The sequence below is a fragment of the Corvus moneduloides genome, chromosome Z, assembly GCF_009650955.1.
Source record: "Corvus moneduloides isolate bCorMon1 chromosome Z, bCorMon1.pri, whole genome shotgun sequence".
NCBI lineage: Eukaryota > Metazoa > Chordata > Aves > Passeriformes > Corvidae > Corvus > Corvus moneduloides.
Window position 1 is genome coordinate 10,862,334 of NC_045511.1, and position 22,292 is coordinate 10,884,625.

Consider the following 22,292-nt stretch of genomic DNA (forward strand, 5'->3'; position numbering starts at 1 on the left):
ACTCTTTCTTGGACAGCAAATATTAGAGTGAAAACAAAGGCAAAGCAGAGTGAGAAGAATGCCCAGGAGGGATCAGGAGAGCCCAAGGCAACAAATTCAGCAACAGCTTCCACCTGTCACCAGAGATCTTTGTGGCAGAGCTCACCCAGCTGTACAAGACCATGTGTGCAGACCCCTCGCCTCTGCTTACCTGTCTCAGCTGCCATTTGTCTGACAGTGCCTTTTCACAGGTGTTCTAGGTGACCTAGATGTTTTTCATATATATATTTATATATAGCATTATATTTCCTGTATGTCAATCTTTGCAGTCTGTGTTACTGTTTTTTTAAGACCCGACAACCTGCATAACAGAACTTGTGTGTTTTGCCTTGGGTTCACGGAGGGGTGATGTGCTGAGTTCCGTGGAAAAGAGGGAATGGACACATGCAGGCACTCTTTTGTTTCTCTCTGGGCTCTGGATGGGATTGCCAGTCACAGGTCTCCAAGAAGTTGCACTTTGTAATTAGAAAATCAAAATCCTCTGGTACCATTTAGATTGCCTTGATCATCTCAAATCTTCATTTCATCAATGTGCAAAAAGACAGAAAATGTTTACATCTTTGCTGTACCGGCAGAGCTAAAAAGGAACTTCATGAGACCACCAGGGCTGACTGCCCTTTTCTGGGAATGCTCTGATCCCTGATTCAAAAATCCCTTCGTTGTTCCAAGAGTTTCATAGTATTGGAGGTTTCTTCCTGGAGATGGTGTTCTTGCAAATCTCTGAATGAATTCAGTCCTTTCTGAACACTGGTTTATCTGTAAATACACCTAGAACATAGAAGCTCTTCTCCAGTACGATTCACAAGAGCCTTCTGCCATTCCTTTTGATATCAGCACTCACAAAGGCAGTGGTCATTTGCTTCACTATATCACTTCCTTCTCTAAAAATTTACATCTACTTTCCTTTTTACATTGAATTCATTTTCCTTACAGAAATCCAGCTGTTCTTCTAGTTTTATTTCAGAATTTCTGAAGGCCTCCAGAGAGAGAAAGGGAACCTTAAAGTTTGTGAAGCACAGGGGGATGGATGACCATTGCCTTGGTCCTGCTGGCCACACTACTGCTAGTCCAGGCCAGGTGCCACTGCCCTTCTTGGCCACCTGGGCACACATTGGCTCATGTTCAGCTGCTGTTGACCAGCACCCCCAGGTCCTTTTCTGCTGGGCATCTTTTCCAATTACTCTGTGTCCAGCCTGTGGTGTTGCCTGGGGTTGTTACCCAAGGAGCTGGAACTTCACCTTTTTGAACCTCTTGCCACTGGTCGTGGCCCATTGATCCAGCCTGTCCGGATCCCTCTGCAGAGCCTTCCTGCCCTGCAGCAGATCAACACTCCCACCCAACTTGGTGTCATTCATGAACTGAGGGTGCACGCATCAATATGTCCACATCATCAATAAAGATATTAAACAAAACTGGATGCCTGGTAGACTGACTTTTGACATTGATGTAATGAGTTTCTTTACAGACCCAAAGACATAAAACAAGGAGGATCCTTTTGAGAGGGCAGAAAGCCACCAGGCCTCTGGCCTGATATATGCAGGCATTTTCTTTCTCAGTAATACTGCTGCAGGGCATCTCCATGCCTAAAAGGTCAGAACAAAATAGCAGAATAACAAAATACTAAACAAACAAACATCCTGCTGTAGGTAGGATATTCTTTTCGTTCTTCCTTGCCCATGATGCAGCAGACCCTCAGTGTTGCAAGGGACAGTGTCAAGCCAGCCCCTGCAAGAGAGGCACGTGGGCATTCCCACCTGGCCCAAAGCGTATATTAATCCACGGAATTCTGCACTCTTTGGCGTGTGGCGGCGTGTGGTGTGGCAGCATGGCATGGTGTCCAGCAGCATGTGGCGGCGTGGCCACAGCGGCGACGGGGGACCCTCACCACCAGCAGACCAGATGGAGGGGAGCAACGAGACGTCGTTGGGACCCTTGGATGGGTGATTTGCTTCCATCTAACCCCTGTCACCTCTCCCTGTTCCCCCACCCCCCATGCACACTTCTTTTTCTTTCTCTCTTTCTTTTCTCTTCCCTTCTCTTTGCCTCTTTTACTATCAAATAAAATACATCCATTTTTTGGCAACAACATCTAACCTCATTTGGTTTTAATCTCATTTCTGGGGATATTTTGAACCTTCCAGGTTCTTTCCCGTTTATGCTCAGAGACTTAGCTTGCTTTGCTTTCCTGGGTCTAAACTGGATTGCAACAGGAACCCATGCAGCTTATGGCTTAAACCATAATCATTAATCAAGGTGAAATAGTAAGTGTCGGGAAAGTATTCATAAAGTAGTTAAATCTCTTTTTGTGGCAAATTCTTCTACTAGTCACATAAGAGCAACTATATTTGTGTTAAAAAATGCCAAATGTTCCCAGCATTGCTGCAGCCCCTGTCATTTTTACATTTAGTAGAAGGCGTATCAGTTTCAAACTATATCAAGTTTCTTTTTAGTTTTAGATAAATGCTTAGGCTAACAGGTGACAATAGCTGATTGCAGAGATGGTATAGATTCTTATCATACTGCTGTTGATCCTTCTCAAGTGCTGTGACTGTTTTTTGCAGGATGATGTGAAATACAAAGACTTTTCCTGTGTGTACTTTCAGGCTTATTAGTATCCCCTTTTCAAATGCAGGCTGGACTAGCTGACCTTTAAAGGTCCCTTCCAACCCCAAACTTTCTGTGATTCTATGGCTTCGTGTCACTACAGTGGCAGCTCTTTAGTTCAGTGCCTTCTGTTCTTTTTCAGTGACAAATACATTCACTGTCATTTCTGCAGCAGAGAACTAATTAGGCAGCAGTGGCACTCTCCCTCATTGTCCTGAAGAGAGAAATATTGAGGATTATATGTAGAATTCTGTTAGAGAGAAAGAACTTTAAGCCTGTGAATCTGGCTGTTGACCCTTGCTTTGAGATACTCTGTATGCTGTGACAGGGTGTCCCAACAATTCCATTCTACATTTTCAATACATAGTGTAGAAGTCACATATTCTTTCCATTGCAATGCCTGCATATGATGGAAGAAATTATTACCACATACCTAAAATTATTTTCCAAGCTTTTCTGCAAACTTGTCCCATTTAGTTAGTTTTGGGGGAAAGGACAAAACCACTGATTCAGTCTTTTTCTGGATTTCACAAAATAAATAGAAAAAAAATCCCAAAACCCCAGGACAAATTAATGGGTCTTACTTTTAAGAATGAATTTTTAATACTCTTTACTGAGTAGTTTTCATGAAGAGTATCACAGCTATTTTTAACAGTACAAAGTACTTTGCTTCAAGACAGTGCTAAAGTTCCTTATTTCCGTACAAAAATAGTGAATTTGATGCAGTTTTTAAAAATAGCTCACAGATTTTCTGGAAATGAGAATTAATTTCCTGAAAATTAATTAATTTCCTTTTTCACCTATGGACCAAACACTGAGACTGTCATTCTGGTATTCTTATGGGAGTTGATTCTGAACTAAGAGGCTTGGACATGCATTGAAATACATCTGGCTTTTTTGCCTTTTAAATTCTAAGAATTCAGTTTTTCCAAGAGAAGCACCACAGAAAAACATCTAGACTATCCAGTGTCTCTCCCAGCCTCCAACTCATATTTTTGCTTTAGGTTTCAGCTTCAGTTTTTATTATTTCCTGTTAGCCCAGCAGACTGTTGCATGACCCAGAAGCTCACAAACTCTTTTCAAGGGCAGTACACTCTTCAAAGTGTATGAAAATGATGATAATCAAAAGAGTGGGACCTAGAATTCATAAAAGGGATATTCAGGTAGAACATTTCTAAATATATTTTTCAATTATCAGACTTAAGTAAATCATATTTTCAGGTGATAGATTTTCCAGCTTCTTTTCACTTCCCATGATTTAGTGATGTAATAGAAAAAAGAGTCTTTGATTCTTCATAATAAAATGAAAGAAGCAGCAGTGAGAGTTTACACATTCAGGTTGGACAATCCTGAGACACAGGGAAGATCACTGTTTACCTAAAGCAACATCAGAAAGGGAGTGAGTAAATACAGAAAAATGTCTTAAAAGTTTTGTTTTACGGTGATGCTTTTATCACTGTGCAGAGTTTTCCACTCTCATCCAGTCCAAGCAGTGCCACTTAGTTTTATCCCCTTGTGTTTCTTACCTCGTAGTTAAGTAGTTACTGCACTGGAGTAAGATCAATATTCGTGGTTTTTGTTTGAACAGTTCATTGCTCAAATTGCTCCCACGCCTCTGGCTGACAACAGTAGGTGCTGCAGAAATAAAAAAAAATAAAATCTGAGTACAGAGAATTTGATAAAGAAACCATGATTCACCTACATAAAGAGATGATAGATGAGCTGGTCTTTAAAAATGTGCAGACAGAAAAGAGACAGACACACAAAAAAGGACAAGGAGGAGAAATTATTAGTGTTAATAAATGCAAAGATATCGTGACTGCTTCAGAATGTCTGAAAAACAAATTTTTGGGGGCCAGGAAAATATATTTCATGTCCAGTCACTGTAGATAATATATCTATCTGCTAGAGATGGTAGACTAATCCACCACGGCCATTCCAAAGACCTTAAATAAATGACTGACGCTGAAGAAATAGAGATGTGATGAGCAGTCAGAGAAGGGAAAGAAGACTAGAAAGCCTGGAAAACCCATGGAAGGTGCAACTTTGAGAAGTACAGGTAATAAAAGAAAGTGAAAAAAACTCAGAACTGGAAAACAACCAGGATATGGAGCATATGAGGTGTGCCTCTCTTCGTTCGGGTCAAGCCTCTTGCAAGCAGGGTTGGAAGTAAGGAAGAGGAGAATGACAGTTACCAACTGGAAGAGGTGTCCCTGTGCAGATCAATAAAAATGCATTTGGTTCTTGAATCGAAGTAAGTAGAGTAAATAATCAAACAGCAGACTTTGCCCCTGTCATTGGTATTGATTGATGTCTTTTTGACTGAAAATTATACTGCTAATTCCTTTTTATTTAATTATGAAACCAAGTTCTTCTAGCTTACCCTGGTCAGGGAGATTCCTCATTATGCTGTAGATTGTGTTATGCCAGTAGCTGAATTACAGGCTTGTAGCAGTTTGCTAAAGAGGGAAAATCACTGCACCAACCCCAAAGAAAGTAAGCAAAGGTGTTTCTTTTTCTATCCAGAGGTGAAGTGGTGAGCACAGTATTAGATGAATTGCAGGCCTCAGTTTCTGACAGTGAAATCAGCCATACAATCAGTTGTCCATACAATCAAATAAACCTAGAGCTTCAACATCAGCCTGACTAGAATACTTCAACTGAATAAGAAACAAATTTAATGAATTATTCTATCTATCTATCTGTCTATCTATCTATCTATCTATCTATCTATCTATGTCTTTCATAATTTCTAAAGGAAAAGTAAGGCACTCATTTTGCAAAGGCTCACATGCTAAATTTCAGGCATATGAGTACTACTGACTTAGATGATCCTTCTCACACACGTGGTACTTGAAGGGTCTGAATTTGTAGTCAGATTCTACAGCACATTGAACATATTAAAGGACTAATAACACTGACTTTATTACATTTATGGCAAAACTTCACTCTTATGTTCTAAACTTTGAAATAAACAGTCTGTACAGGAACATCTTATTATTCTGCAAACAGTGGAGCAACTTGCCAAGGGAGCAGCACTGTGACCTTGGTGTGTGATTGACAGCAACAAACAGAACAGAATATTGCCAGTATCCAGATAAAGGCAGAGTATAAGCTGGGAGTATAAACTGAGCACTTTTTTACACAAGACTTTCAGTCTGTCTCAAAGAGCTAAAACAAACAAAAGAATTAAATATTGTAAACCAAATTCTTAGGAGCAGTGGTGTTGCAACATGCTAAAGTAGCACAAAATCTCCAAAATGCTCTCTGATGATCTCTCACTTTGTCTCTGTATAGGGACTTTGGGTCTCTAGGTACTCTCAACAACACCCTACTTAAGTATCCTTGAATAGTCATGTGATGAAAACCTTGGGGACAAATACAGGGGGGGATTTTTTACTGATTCCTTGATCTACATGAGTGAGTTAGAGGATCCCAATCCTCTCTTGATTTGAGACAGCAGGAACATATTTCAGTGGATTCAGGCTACATCTATGCTCTATTTAAAAACTGTCTCCGACTCTTTATCAATGTGACTGGGAGTAAATTTCAGGATTTGGGTGGGTCCAGTGCTCTGGAACCTCAGAGGAGGTGAGGCTGCATTACTCCTTGTTATGGCTTGCTGCCAGCTGGGATGGACAGTGTGAGCTGTAACCATACAGTGCAGTCAAGGTGCAAACACTATCCCAGTGCATCTCTTTGGGTTGTGCTGCATCTGCCGTCTAAGCAGCCATGTCTAAGCATGGTCTGCAGCTTGCTGAGGCCAGGATGTGTGTTTCACAGAGCCCTTGTAGTTACACTGTGTCAAACGGTGATGCAGGGGGAAATAAAAAGACTTCATTCAAAGATTTAGCCAATTGGATCTCTATTTTGGAAACACAGTATTTATCTTACAAGACATTGTCATTTAAGGCGTACCTTCTGTGAATTTACTCTGGGACTGTTTTACAGTATTTTATCCCAGAGTATAAATCCAGTGTGCTGATGCTGTTTTCCCAGAAAAGGGATATGTGTTGCTGGCATAATTTGATCCACTTCAAATGAACAAAGTACTCTTATTTTGGAATAAGGGTAGGAATAAAGCCTTCTTACAGTTTTTCAAGTACAGCTATTTTTTCTGAGTTCAATATCTAATTGGAGGCAACTTTGGATTGTAGGCAGTCTGGCTAGGTATTTCAGAGGTGTTAGGAAAATGATATGCGTTCTGAGGAGTGATGCTGTAATTGTTGTGCCCTAATTGTTGTGCCAACTTCTACCTGCACTCAGATAATATGAAGCTTGACAATCTCTGGGTGCGTTGCAAGCCCCTCACTGGGGCAACCTGACCTTTCTGGCCATTGCAGGGAATACTGTGACAACATTGATAGTCCAATAGCCAGTTATCTTCATTCCACTTTGATGTGCACAAAACAAAACCAAATTAGCAACATATAAATGCACAGAAATATCCAAGAAGCATTTTCACTAAGAATACAAGATCAGACTTCATGGATTTCACTGCATATTGTGCCATCACTATTGAAATTCTGTGGATGTGTCAAAATTCCAAGACCTTCCTTTCTCCTGGTGTATTCAACTCTGTGTGCTCAAATATGGGATAAATTTATACATGCAGAAAGTGATTAGAATTAGGAGAGTATTCCTGGCATATAGCTGCCCCTCTGAGTGCAGGATCTCACGTGGTCCAGCTGAAGCACAGCTCTGTGTTCTCTCCCGCACCTGACTTCACAATTGTGATTTGCTTGGCAAATCACAAATCAGGCCAATGAATTTAATCTGGTGCACAGACTAGAGGGCAGGAAGGAAACTGTTGTGCTGGAATACTTAAAGACTGGAGATGCATGGAAGCTACTATTGAGGGAAAAGTAAGACCAGATCTAGCTCAGCATGTTAGGCTTGAGGGAGTCACTCAGGTGGCAGTAGACACCCATAGACAATGGGCACTGTGGAAACATCAGCATCAGGTTATTGAATGTTAGCCAGAATTTTCTGTGGCTCTTGGTTTTAATTGCCTGCCATGAATCTTGTTGGTTATTGTGTCAGCAGTTTCCAATGCCTCTTTTTCACTTGGGGCCCTCAAACTATTTAACCCCTCAGGCATACCAAGACACCCCTAAAAATCTTTACAACAGTATGTCCTTTCAGTCATTTTTTTTCAGTTTATTTGTATCTTATTAGCTACTTGTGACTGGAACAAGTGATCAGAGAATAGTGGGGGGTCAAAATGTGTGTCTGTACACCAGCTGATTTATATCAACTCAGTTCCCGTGTTAAAAAGCAAGTTAGAAAACATAGTAACTTGGTAGAATTTTTGTTTGTTTGTTTTAGTGAGCCTAAAAGCAGTTCAAGTCTGTCAACTGAAAAGAAGGATATTGATACTGGCTCAGCAGCAATTCTTTTCAATACAAGACTGAAAAATGCTTGAATTCAAGTACATAATTCAAACATGTATTGATGATACTCAGAGTTACCTCTCTTGTTTTAGATGAATGTAGCAGGAGTCAGGAAACTGGGTTCTTTGGTTTCAATAATATATACTTTTACAAAATTTGAGTCTCTACGTTTGGAAAAAACCCCGTGAGATTCTTTTAATATTGTTCGTTAGTTAAACTTGTAATTTGCATTTATTTTGTTGCAAATAGTGTGTGCTTTTTCAAAGAAGCTTGATGTGTAACTGTGTCAGTGCATCCTATGCTATACAGCCCAAGGTCTGGGTGTGTGATGAGTGAAGGTTGTTTTCTTAGAAGAGGATTCCCAGGTAACTCTTTTACTTAAATCCTCATGATTCAGATTCAAGAAAAAAATTAATTCATCCCACAGAATTTAATGTACAGCATATATGCAGATCAAATTTAACCTATTTCTTTCATATGAACTAAAGGTATGGACACTGTTTTAAACCTTCACAAAATTTAAGATGAGGCCAGCTGAATTACTGAGGGAGTTGCCTGTTAATGCCACCAGTCTTATGAGAGAAAGTTCTAAGCAACTGGTGTCTCTAGATACATTCAGGAAACTTGTATAAAACCTTTCATAAAAGATTATTTGATTCAAGTAGAGCATTTTTGTTCTTGTTTTTTTTTCTTGATGAGTAGCCCTTTTATGTTCCCATTTATGGAACGTGTCTCCCATGACATCAGGCATTCATAATTCAAGTCTGTGGGGAAGACATGAGAGATAACTCACCAAAATGATATTTCTTTATCAACAGAGCACTATGGATTAAGGTGTACAGCCTTCAGTCCTCAGTTACTACATAACTACCTCAGTTCCTTTATTCTTATGTGGGAAAAGTGTGGCTTATTGTTATCACCTTGTAAAGAGTAATATGAAATCATTTCTTGAATACAGTAGGTCTTTCTGGGTTGTCATCAGGATTACTTCACAGTGAAACACTTTACAGAGCTGGGTGGATACAGTTTTCTGGAACTGTATCAGAGTTTCATACTTAGAGCTCTTGTCTACCAGTAGTTTGCATATTACGGAGGAATTAATTTTGAGACTCTAAGACTAGTATTGTTCAGCTTTCTTTTGATGGAGCAAATGACTTGATTGATTTCAGCCCTCAGGAAAAGACTGAATGCATTTTTCTCCCATAAGGTGACTGACTCTGCATGCTGTCACATGCAGGCTGGTGTTCCCAGAGATAGTAGGCTCCTTGTGCAAGGACAGCCAGAAATATTGCAAGTGAGAATACTGTTAGCCCATTCGGTGGGCTAACGGGTGATTCAGAAATCTCCTGATGATAAGCAAAGTCCTGCCTCCAGTAGGGAACACTCTGTGCATGTGTGCAGGACAGGTGACTGGTTTTGGAGGAGCTCTGCAAAGGCGAACTGAGGTCCTGGGAGACCCATGAACCTGGATTCAGTAGTGTGCCCACACAGTGACAAAGGCTACATTGAGGACAAGTGCTCAATTCCCCTTTGCCCAGGACTGGTAGGTCTGAATCTGGAGCAGGGTGTCCAGTTCTTGTTGGGGTCCCTCCCCCGCCGTGTAGCCCTGGGAGAGGGGCCCTGAGGGCACAGACACGGGGTTTCCCTGCCCCTGCTCAGCCTCGTTCCCATTGGTTGGTTTGTGTTCCCTGCGCGGGCAGAAGGACCCTTGGTCCCGTGACTGGAACAGTTCCTGGGCAGAGCCCCAGCCATGCGGCTGGAGAAATAAACATCTCTGAAACATCTAGCAAGAATCTGTCTGTCCATATATATTTCCTTTCCACGGGACTCCTGGTTTGATATATGCGTGTTGCAGGATCCCCACTGCAACATAATGGTGGATAATGCGGGCAGAACGATCCCCGATCCCTAAGCGACTGATTTGTGTGAGTAAACCCTGGAAACTTTGGATTCCTCTTCTTGGTTTTGCTTTGCTATTCCATATCTAAACTATAGAGGAACCGTGGGAAGACTCTTGGCTCTCAGAGCCGCATATGGACATTTATCTTAAACTTAAAATGATTCTTGAACAACGATTTGTAAATTTTAGCTTGATTCAAGCTCAAAAAGAACTGAAACACTTCCTGGCATGGTTGTTTAAGAACTTTTTCTATGTTTCTTGGGATTTAATTCTTACCAAGGGCTTTTGGAAAACCGTTTGGACACAGTTAGTATTGGAGTCAAAATATATGCCGATGGAAGAATATTTTCGTGAATATTATTTAGTTACCGAGACTGTTGAGCAATGTCAGCTGTGTCCTGGCGCAGGGAAGCCTGGCACAGGGACCGTGCAGCCCAGGCCACGTGCGCCGAGCGCTCTGCGAGCAGCAGCGAGGCAGTTCCCGCGTGCGGGCGGAGCCACGCGAGCCGCAGTGTCGGGGGCGGAGCGAGGCACGGCGGGAGCGGCGGGACCCGGCGGTGCCCGCCTGGCCCCGCACAGCGCGCGGTGGAGCGAGCCCCGTGAACGCCCGACCGAGAGGGGCAGCGCGCGGGCGGCGGCTGGCGGCGGTGGCGGTAGAACGGAGCCGCGCCCAGCCGAGACGCGCGCTGGAGCAGGGCGCGGGGGGGTCGTCGCTCGGGGGCCCGGCCGAGATGTGGGTACAGTGCCCGGCAGCGGCAGCGAAGCTGCGACCAGAGGAGGCGACGCACGGAGAACTGAGCGGCGCGGCCCGGCCCGGCCCGCGCAGCCCCGAACGCGACCCCGGGAAGAGCGCGCAGGCACCAGCAGCCCCGACAATTCCAACACGGGAGCGACCGAAGGAGAGAGCAAAGACGCAGCGAGACAGAAAACAGCAGCCACTCGGAAAAAGGAAAAGATCATAGTAACTAAGACCTTAGGGATAGTAAAATGGTATAATGTTAAGCAAAATTATGGTTTTATAACAAGGTGTGACAACCAGCAAGACATATTTGTGCATAGAACTGCTATTAAAAAGAATAACCCTGAAAAATGCATCCCAAGCTTGGGAGATGGAGAGGTAGTGGAATTCAAAATTATACGAGGTAGAAAAGGGTTATAAGCATCGCAGGTCACTGGGCCTGATGGTGTTCCTGTAAAAGGCAGTATATATGCTAAAAATCGTAGTCATGTTAGACAATATCTCCCTTGTAAACCCCCCCTACAGTCTCCCTTTCCTAATCCCACCTTTCCCTTTTACCCTATGTCCTATTACCCCCAGTGTATTCCCAATCCGTTTTTTCACCCATGGTTTCCCTCACAAAACCATGCTTTTGCCAGTTGTTTCCCCAAAAATCCCTTTCCAATGCCGAGTGGGGGATGAAAAGGGGAAGGGAAGAAGTTAAACCCTCTCCTGCCTCAGTTTCCCCACAAAGCATGCTCAGAGAGTTCTGTCTCCCTTCTGTCAGCTCTAAGATGTTCCACAGAATCTGTTTGGACATTTATAGACTCAGGAGGGTGGCTTGTTTTGTTTTGAAACTGTTCTTGTTATGTTTATCCAGTTGTTTTCATTCTCCTTTTATTAAAATAAAACGGGTGAGGTGTTGGGGTCCCTCCCCTGCCGTGTAGCCCTGGGAGAGGGGCCCTGAGGGCACAGACACGGGGTTTCCCTGTCCCTGCTCAGCCTCGTTCCCATGGGTTGGTTTGTGTTCCCTGCGCGGGCAGAAGGACCCTTGGTCCCGTGACTGGAACAGTTCCTGGGCAGAGCCCCGGCCATGCGGCTGGAGAAATAAACATCTCTGAAACATCTAGCAAGAATCTGTCTGTCCATATATATTTCCTTTCCACGGGATGCCTGGTTTGGTATATGCGTGTTGCAGGATCCCCACTGCAACAAGTTCTAAGCTTGCAGTATGAGAGATACAAACCAGAGAGAATCCAGCAAAGGGCCACTAAAGACACTTAAGAGGCTGGAGGAAGGAACCTTAAGATGTTGGCTGCCTGGGAACCTTGGCCAGTATTGCCCAGACTGGCACCTGTGAACAGCTTCTCAGCACAGACAGGGTAATGCTGGAGCAGGAGTGAGCTGATGCAGGTGAATCAGGGGGATGGGGAAGCAGAGCTTAAATGATTTGCTAAGTTGTTTGTTAGAAGCAATGCATACAGCTTGCTCAACACTTATTGTGCCTACCAAAGCAGGATGAGAAGATATAAGACTATTGATAAAGGGAAGGAATCTTGACCAAAGATCCTGTTTTCAACCTAACTTAAACCAGCCTTGAAGTTTGGACTTGGGCCAAGGACATAAAGAGCATGCACAGGGAAGAAAGGTGAAAAGTTCAGAATGAGGAAGACCCTTTACTTCATCTGAGGAAGACACTTATCCATCTCAGCGACCCCTGCCCACGACCACCAGATAACACTGCGCAAGCACAACGTGGATGTAAATGACTTTTGGGCTCATTGTAATACGAGGCAAGGTTAGGAGGGGCTAGGTGATGAATATGTATAGCTGTATTGGGAAACTCAACGAATATGGAACTTGTAGCCTGATAAATACCAAGCTGAATGCAGCTGTCAGTACGCATGGCTTTGGAGGAACTATCCCCCATGCGTCCCAGCGCTGGAATAAACATACCTACTTTACTACTTATTCCAGTAGTGGAGTCTTTTCTGCATATCACAGGAGGTATCTAATCTCACTGCTTCTTAAATATACCCCTTATCCAGATCTACTGTGTTTTATTGTTTGTTAAGTCTCTTCTGTATGCCTACTACCTACATTCTTGATTCCAGTTTCGTCCTCCTAAAAGAACTGAGGGCAGCCTTTGTTCAGACATCCTCTGGGCCTGAGGTTTAAGCACAAGCTCTAGCTATAGTATCACCTTCTGTAACTGACCAAAGAATGTTATTTCTCAACTTGTGTATTTGAGGAAAGTAATTTATCCAGAACCACTAGTGCTAGAGTGGCATGCAAAAAACACACTAAATCATAGACATCAATCACTTTGCAATAATGTCAGCAATTATTTCCGTATGTTTTCCTGACAGCAACTCCATCTATTCTCTTTAGCTGTGATATTCATGCTACCATACAAAGTGATATTGACAATACCCATCAGATTAAGAGGCAGCATATTCCCTGTCTATAAGCTTTTACAAAGCATGTTGATTTTCCCATAGGTTTTTCTATAACTGCACCTGCTTCCTGCACTGAGAAGGGAGTGCAATTGATTACTTGAAGCAATTTTGGCAAAGGGTTTAGGGACACTGTCTGGACAGCATCAGGGCTGAGGTGTATCAGCAGTGCCATCCTGCAGGGCTGGATCCCTCTGACGCTGCAACTAGAAGGGTCCTGACACTCCTGCTTAGACCCTCTGTGACTACCCAGGGCTGCTCCAACATCGTCATAACCTGAGAGACATGTCACCCGTGACAGTGTGCTCCCTCTGTCATAACAGCCTGGCAGGTGCCCCCAGGCACTGCTCTGGAGCTGGCAGCAGGCATTTCTGTTACTCAAAGTTTCAAAGATGAGAAAATTAGCATTCCCATAGCCACTTTCTTTTTTGGAAAGCTGCTCAGGTGAAGCTTCATTAACTGAGTTTTCTTATAAATCACATGTATTGTTATTTTAACCTTTTATTTTGGGACCACTATTTAGATAAACAATCTGCCTCAATGGGCAGGAAAGCAATTTTTTTCTAGTGCTGTTAGAATCCTTCATCCCTAGGAAAGAAAGATTCCTGGGATTCAGATCCTGATTTAATTTTTCACAAACCCATCACAGTTGCATCTACCCTGATAAATACAAAACCAATTAGATTTTAAGTGATTTTCTTTTTACATTAAAATTTTTAAATACACTTAAGTCATGTTCTAGTATTCCATATCCAACTGTTCTTGAATTTTTAACGATAGTCCGAAGCTAAACTGATTACTGTGCTTCTAAATCCAGCAGACTCAGGAATTTAAGTAGTAGGAATTGTCAAATCTAAAAGGCTGTGCATCTCTGCAACTATTCACTGTATGTACGCTCAACAGGCTGCCTGCCTCTTCCACAGCACACCTCTGTGCACCTCAGCTGCTCCTCTGGACAGTGCACAGGCTCATCTTCCTTGCCTGTGCTGATCCACCACAGCACTCCATCATGGAGCTCTGCGACTGCAGAGGGTTCTCATTGCCACTGGTTTTTTTCCAGACTGCACCCTTCAAACCTGTAATTCTGAAAGGTATCTTAGGTTTAAGTTAATCTAAATGACGTTCTTTAAGAAAAAATATGTACTCTACGTTTTCCTAACCTTTTGAAATGACAGTGAGTTAATATCTGTTAATTAAACTGGTAACATACAATAATGTTGTTCATCAATGACTACTGATGTCAATTGTCATTTGTTATGACAGTGTGATTGCAGTATGTGAGCACACATGAACACATGGAGGCGGCTTAACACACACAGAAAGACTAAATATTGTTTAAAAAAGTCATTTATTCCTCATGAAGAAAGTAGAATGAGGATCTTACATAACCCTCCCATAGTCATAGCAGCTAATACAGCATCAGGTTGCTGCATTCAATCCCCTGCATATAGACCACTATGAAATTACTCTGACTAGCAGGAAAACCACATACACCCAGTCACAAAGCATGGAATTTTAACCCAAATACTCGTAAATCCATTGTGTCTGCTCTATTTTAAAGGGCAAAACACACGTACACTTAAAAAAAAAAAGAGGGATAAGCCACAGAATTTTCATTGTGCATATTCCTTTGGATTTTCCTGTGAAACTCCCGTATGTCCTGATTAGAACACATACAACAATTATCTAGAAAGATGAATTAATTGTGCAAAAAGATGAAAAAGAGATACTTTCTAGTTCATTAAAAATTTCAAACATCTTCTCAAATGGAATGACATAGCTGTGTTGATCATCAATCATGTATCCCAGATTAAGGCAGTTACAGCTGTATGTGCACCATGCAGTCATTTATCCAGGTACCAAGAAAAAATTGTGAGACACCTGAATTTCCATGAAGATAGGAGAAAAAAAAAAATCCCAGAATAAAGCAAATAAATGCACAGAAATCCAAGCAAAGTTTCTGAACATTCCCTCAGTAATAAAAGCAGGAAAAGGCAGAAGACTATGACTATCTCAAAAGACATCAATATGGAAAACACAATTCCAGCTTTAAAATGTTGCTTTGCTTTTCATAAAAATTTTTGCAACTGTGTGGAAAATTTCAAGACAGGTACAATTCACATCTGCAAATAGCCACAACTATTTGAAAAACTGATAGTGTATGCATACAATGAAGTCCTGGAGTACTAATGATTCTACTTAACATTTGTTCAAGGTATCAGGGGCACGTCCAGTTCAAGCTAATGATTTCAGTGCAAAAGAAAGCAGAAGATGCTGAAGTCTGTCGTGGTTGGTTAATAAGTAAGATCACAACAAAGAAACAATTCATACACAGCAGTGTTTGTTTGCTTCTAGAATTTTGGTCTGGGCTGACAATCCCCCCTGCTATTTTTTGTCTGGACATTTTTTCTAGAAAAATACAGGAGAAGTCAGTCTTTTGAAATCAGGAGTTACTGTCTTTCTGTCAGCCTTTTACTGTACAACCTACAGTATATTTTCTTTGGTCAGGAAGTGTCACTGTAAAGATCTCCACTGAATATATTTACTACATGTGTGATAGGGCTGTGCTGATAAACTAATGTAGTGTTAGATATATATTTACAGAAGATATTAGACCATCAGATATATTGAGAAAAGATTGTGCTCTAAAGGCCTCTGGTTGAAGGAAATAAACCAAACCAAAGCAAACCAAACCACTCAGATTGTCCCTCCAAATCACTTCTTCATGGCAACTGGAATCCAGGCAATCCTACTCATACTTCTAATTCAGGACTATAGTTGGAAGAATGTTAAGGATTTAAGTATGTGCAGTGAAATAAATGCAGGTTTGCTTTTTAATTTTCCCTTCTGACAGTACTCTGGCAGGAAGGACAAGATTCTCACTTCAACTGAAATGCAAACCACCAAAGGGTTTATACAGTGCAACAATGCCTAATTCCATTACTGTGCATTTTTACTATTTGCTTCTTCCAAGAGCCACTCAATTCCATTTAGCAATCCATCTAAAGTTGCAGCTACAGTGTCCTGCATCTGTGGGGGGAAAAAAAAAAGTTAACGTAGTACTAGAGATAACAACTAACAGGATCTAACAGTATTTTAGTATCACTGTGTGTCTATCTCTAAAGTCAGAAACACTCATAATCAAATCTAAATTTTTATCACTAGTGTAAAGGTCCTTTAGACAAAAAAGGTTTTATAAGAGTAAGAAGACAAAAACCCCCCTCCTATTAGGAAAGCTTTCACTCTTGGTATCAGGGTGAATTTTTTTCAATTGTTCCATCAGCTATTCTGGAACATTATACTTTATTTACAGATGGCAATCCACTTGAAAATTTTTATTGTACCTCTTAGAGCAAAAATGCTGCTAGCTTTAGACTTCTATGCATATTATTAACACTCCGATTTTGTAATATCCCATCCAGAGGCTGTTATAAATGGTATGTTGTGTAAGAAGCCTATAAACATTTTCCTTATGAAAACAAAGGAATTATCTCAAATCAGAGTTTTTTTCTGATTAAGTTATTCTTCAGCTGCACAACATCAACAAAAATTAATCCTGTGTGGCTGAACCATGCTGATAGATACTGTGCTTGACAAGCATAAAAAAACGGGTTCAGGACCTCTGGACCTCAGATCCTAGGTTAAAAACTGATCTGTCAAAAACTGAAGACTTTAGATTTAAATGAACTGAAGCTTCCTTACTCCCTTCAAGAGCATCATTTGTCCTTCCTTACATTCTGGTTCCATCTAAGTCTCTAGTGTGCTTTTGGGCAAGTCACTTAGTTCTTTGTGTCCAGATAGGCTAATGATTCACCTTAGAGGACCAGACAAACTAAATCCTCCACTTTAGCAGAGAGCTCGTGTACTAGAGTTGAAAGCTGCACACTTGCTTAGGTAGGTATGGTTCAGGAACATGAAAGCCTAAATTACATTTCAACCACAGAAAAACAGAAAATAAAGGTTTAAGAGCAAGTACCATCCAGGGCTGACGTAGCAGATTTAGTTGCAACTGATGTGCCACGTAAACACACGGAATTCTTTTCACACCAGCGTGAGACACACAGGACAAAACCAGGAGAGGCCTGTTCGGAGGCCCGAGGGCTGGATCAATCATTGCCAAAATACGAGCCAGCTCCTCCGGACGATCATGCTCTAAGAAACAATTTTTAATATATGAATCTTAAGTATATGCAAATACAAGGTGTTTCCATTTTTGGGGTTTATTTTGTTTCAGAGGTGATGAGACAGAGGGCTGGAAAGGCCAAATAATCTTGTTCTGCTTATCACAAGACTGATTCATCTGCCCTTATGTTACACAGATATTAATGACATTTGATGTTATTTAAAGATCTCCACAGACTCTATGGCAGCCTATTTCAGTCCTAACATCAGAATGTTTTCTGAGTACCTCACAGAGATCAAAATTTCAACAAGACATTCAGAAATACTCATACACTGCACAGTTAGCAGCTCTTCCCTACTGAATGCACTTTTCTCCTTAGTGTATCCCTTAAATTTTTTTTCACTTGCCTCTTTCCTGAGCTAGCCCTTTTCCTCCATTCAAAGCTGATGAATGTAAAGACAATTACCATAATTATTTGGATTACCATCTTACAGGACTAACCTGATTTAGACTAACTGCATTTTTTACTGTTTTCCTGGTGAAGGTTGTTTCTGGGCTATTACACCACAAACCATGTACTTTGAGGTTTCTCCTACACATACGCAAGGTTTTTGTTTATTTTGAATTGTTCCGTTTTTTATTCCAGATAATTTCCCACATGTAATGTAGATAGCAGCAGTATCAGTATATGCCATAAAAAAAACAAGGGGCCATAACCCCTAGGACAAGAGAGTGTCTAGGACAGGCGACCTCTTCAACAGGAAAGCAATGATGAAATAGCAGATTTTGAAAAGATCAGAACATGGATTTTGATGTATTGCATATTTTCTGTAATCTAACACTCCAGTTACTCATGAAATATAAATAAGAGAAACCCCTTACCTTTTTGAGCTTCTGCATTGGCAACATAAATGAATCCATCAACTACTTCGCACACCTTCCTCACTTGAGCTATTACACTGTAGTGCACAGCTTGCTGATTCCCTACTATGCTGTTCTCTTGGTAAAACATCTTATTCACAGCAACAGCTTGCTCTTCCCTTGCTCTCCTCCTTTCCACACTGAAAGATATTTCAGTATTTCAGTAGTCAGGTTAACTGAGAATGCCAAAACTGAGTCTTTGAAAGTCTAGGTGGCACAGGAAAAGGATAGGAAAACGGGCTGAGCCAGGAAAATGGTTTCACTTTTCCCTGCCCCCTCCTGCCCTGCTTTCTTTCCGAGTGCACATATAGAGGTGGTTAGCAATCTGCAAGATGTGTATGAAAATAACACTCAGGGTGAGTAGAGAATGTTTTAAAAGGGACTCAACCAAGGTATCAAGAGGGATAGAGGCACCTGTAATGCACCTGTCGTACACCTTTGGTACGTAAATAGTTTGGAAAAGCTTTATTATTTCCATGTGAAAACTCAGAGGTTGAAAAAAGAAAGGAAAAACAAAGGCATGCATTGAAACTTCAATTTATAAGGGATATCCATGCATGAGAAAGGGCACATGAAAGTCACATGACAAGATTACGAAGTGAAGTATGAAACAAATGAGAAACTGTACTTTTTATCTGGTGGAGAACAGATCTTATCTTACCTCGTGGTGGAATACAGTGTCACAATATTGAATTTTTGACTGTTGTTAAACTGAAAACTGACTCCTGATCCGATTCCTAGAGGGAAAAAAAATGAATATATGTGATTACAAGTATTTGGCTACTGAAAACAATTAAGTGGTAGTTCAGAAATTCCAGTGCTGCCACAAAATTAATATATTCAAGCCTAGATATTGCTGTTAGCAGTAGCGGATTTACTATTTTACAATTAAACTTTATACATGCTCCAACTGATCAGACTTTTAATTTAATGAAAATCAAGTCAATAGTATGAAAACCATTTCCATATTTTTGATTATTAGACTTGAACCTAGAAATCTAAATCAGAATGGAGCCAGACTTGTGTTTATTAGCTGAAACTGGCATAGAAAAGGCTCCAGTCTGCTTATGACAAGCTGCATTGAAAAGGACATATGAGAGAAATAAAAACCCACTAAAAATAATTTTCATGCTCCCTATAAATACAATTTAATTATTCTAATTCTGCTATGCTGAAGTAACCATCAGGTAAAAACTAACACACTTTTGCCTCTGGCTTGGACTGAAGTCAAATTACACTTTCAAAGCTACTCTTTTAAACATAAAAAAAAAAATCCCTCACCTGCTTTTGTAACTCTTCTAAATAAAATTTACATCATTTGATATCAGAATACCAAATCCTGTAAGAATCAGCCTTGAGTTCCTGTATAAAATCACAAATGTGTTTTTTAGCCACTTACTGCAAGCAATACTGAAAGAAAGGCCTGTCTGCATTTATCAATTACAACAGCAGCTGTAACACAGAATTTTGGATTAAAATAGAGGGAGCAAAATGATTCTTCTGACAATGTGCAAATTTAATAGTAAGTCCACTGAAGCTGTTAGTTTGTCCCAAATGTTCACTGCATGTATCCTTCTGAACAAATCAGAGAGAAAATGGTTTGTTTTTACCATGATTCTACTGAATGTTAAGGATACAAAAAAATCATTCCTTTTTTTCATTTCTCCTCCCAAGTTTTTTGTGTTGTATCTATTTACAACATATGAAGGCCAAAAGCCAAAACCATCATTACCATGAATTTGTCTATGAGGTAGGCCAGCTACTAGCAGAATTTCTGGGCATGTCATCATCTTTTGTACTAAAGAGTCATCCAGCTCTTCCAAACCTGGCCCAAACATAGCAAAGCGAGGTTCTGCCTGAGTGACCAGTGAATGCAAAAAGGAAGTCACAGCCCCATACCGAGGACGGCTCGATTTCAAACTTCTTCTACCCTGAGGACAGCTCCTTTTATATCTGTGTAAAATAGATGCAACTAGAAATTAAACACAAAATACAAAAGAGGTATTAATCAAACAATATAAATTGATTTAGGTCCCACACCTCTCATGCTTCGGTACTGGTACAACTCAAAGCATAGGTCAAAAATTATAAAGGTCCAAACTGATGGTTTCAAGCACCAGTAAAAAGCAGGCAAAGGCATCAGTTCTTTTGAAGTCCAAATGCTGCTTTTTTGGACCTTAGTATACACTTCTATCTACAGATCTTTCAGTTTATTTAAAAAAAAAATTCACAAATTCCCTATCCTCACTGAATACACAATATAGGTAAAATAACATAAAAGCAGAAGAGTCACATTAAAAATTAAATTTAAAAAATGAACCTTATGAGTGCATTTTAAACCTTAATTAGACTGCTTTTGTGTTTGCAACAGGTAACCACCTGAAAAGAATAATTTTCCCTGTAGGTACAGAGCATGCAAGCTGTGGAAGGAGACAAGTGTTTTCTGCAAACTTAAATCCTCGTTTGGTGTGGATGCTAGAAGGCATGGAAAGACTGGTAATTGAGGCGAAGAGTAACAGACAGACATCCTACAGAAGCAGCTTCAGTCTGCTTCTGTAGACATGGCAGGCTGCTGCTGGACAAACCACTTCAAGGAAATACCAAATGTGTGCTACTTAATACCCACACTGAGATGCTTCAGTTGAGATCAGCAAAATCGCTAAGTGCATGCGGACACAGTGGAAATCAGTAACAGGTGGTTTCAAATAGGTGGTTCAGACCTAAACAGATTCAAATCTAATTTCAAAAGCAGTATATATTTTGCACTTCAAATTCTGGGCATATTGTTCCCATCTGTTAAGTGGGGCTGAAGGGCACAGAAATTGTACAAGTTGATGCACTAACCACGAAGCAACATACTAAGCACCACCTTTGGAAAATATAACTGCAAATAGATCAAAAATCCCAAACAAATCCACAGAGCACTACTGCAAATTAAGGGGACTGAATGAAGTTTAGAAAAGAAATCACCACAGAATCATCTACTTGTCTTAAGAGCTCTTATCAGTCATCTAAACACATTTAGTGTGTTGCTATGCTTTTCAACTATACTACCTGAAACCAGTCTTTGTCTTACAGCCTTTGACAATCAGAGCTAAAACAATACAACTTGTTATTCTGTGCACATTCTGTGCACTTTTCTATTATTAGGTCTTCCACATAAGATGGAAAAAAAAAAAAGAAGATTCATTCCACTTGCTGTAGTTTGAAGACTTCTTGGTACTTTTATGAAAATGCTTACCGTAGCACTGAGAGTAAAGAACACTTCTTTATCAAGATCGAAGGTATGTAGAATTTCTGTGCCATAGCAGACATGCAGTTTACAAAAAGCTTTAATTTTTTATAGCACTAGCTTTGTCTTTTTTACAATGTTTTACATTCTTTTTGAGGTCCAAACAAAAAGAGCTGACCAGACCGTGGAACAACAGGAAATTGTGTTTCCAAAATAAACAATGAATTTGAGACACATCACAATTTAAACAGCAGCTTACAGCAGAGCTTTATTGCTGTAAATATGAAAAATGCCTGGGGGCTGAGTATTACTCCTGCAGGCACACTTGGAGTCATGTAAGAGAATACGGGAATACTTACACTGCCATGTAATCATACAGTGCATTGTCGCTGACCTCTGAAAAGGCTTTATTAAAAATCTCCACATCTGGGAGTGATTTCCAATCAACAGATGTCCAAGAGGGGAGATCCCGCAGGAGAAAATACCTCCACAACAACGGGTCTTGCACAGCTGCCCTCCAGTAACAACTTGTGCTTCCTAAACGGCACAAATCTTGGGGCGAGAGGAAGGACATGATGTTCAGCTGCACGTCGATCTGAAAACCATTGAGAGCAGCGGTTTAACGACTCAGGAATTCAGCAGCGAAGGACAGGGCGGGACGCAGCGCTTTGCTCCCCCCGCCCCGCCCTGCGACCGGGCCCTACTCACCGGCAGCATCCGCAGAGCGCTCTCTCCCTCCGCGCCGTCCGGGGGCGTCGGGAGCGGGGCCGGCGCGGTCCCGCCGCGCTCGCGGGGGCCCCGCATCCAGCGCTCCCGGAGCACGCGCAGCCCGCCCCGCACCGCGGCCTCCAGGCCCGCGCCGCGCGGCTCCGCTCCCGCCGCCATGGCGCGCCCCGCCCGGCACCG

General features: G+C 41.3%; 1 protein-coding gene across 5 annotated transcripts; it reads right to left on the reverse strand.

Annotated features, from left to right (window-relative positions):
* Positions 1–1,161: 1,161 nt before the first annotated feature.
* FBXO4 (F-box protein 4) lies at positions 1,162–22,285 on the reverse strand. 5 transcript variants are annotated; one of them, XM_032096496.1, is made up of 7 exons: positions 22,095–22,285; positions 21,746–21,981; positions 19,887–20,107; positions 18,816–18,891; positions 18,116–18,294; positions 4,170–4,278; positions 1,162–1,622 (listed from the first exon to the last, which is right to left on the reverse strand). In XM_032096496.1, exons 1-7 carry the CDS (start codon positions 22,269–22,271, stop codon positions 1,592–1,594), a joined length of 1,029 nt encoding a protein of 342 aa, XP_031952387.1. In that variant the 5' UTR covers positions 22,272–22,285; the 3' UTR covers positions 1,162–1,591. The 5 variants fall into 5 exon arrangements, with proteins under 5 accessions (XP_031952387.1, XP_031952386.1, XP_031952388.1 ...); XM_032096495.1 differs by lacking the exon at positions 1,162–1,622 and adding an exon at positions 3,228–3,780; XM_032096497.1 differs by lacking the exon at positions 1,162–1,622 and adding an exon at positions 3,228–4,020.
* Positions 22,286–22,292: the final 7 nt, after the last annotated feature.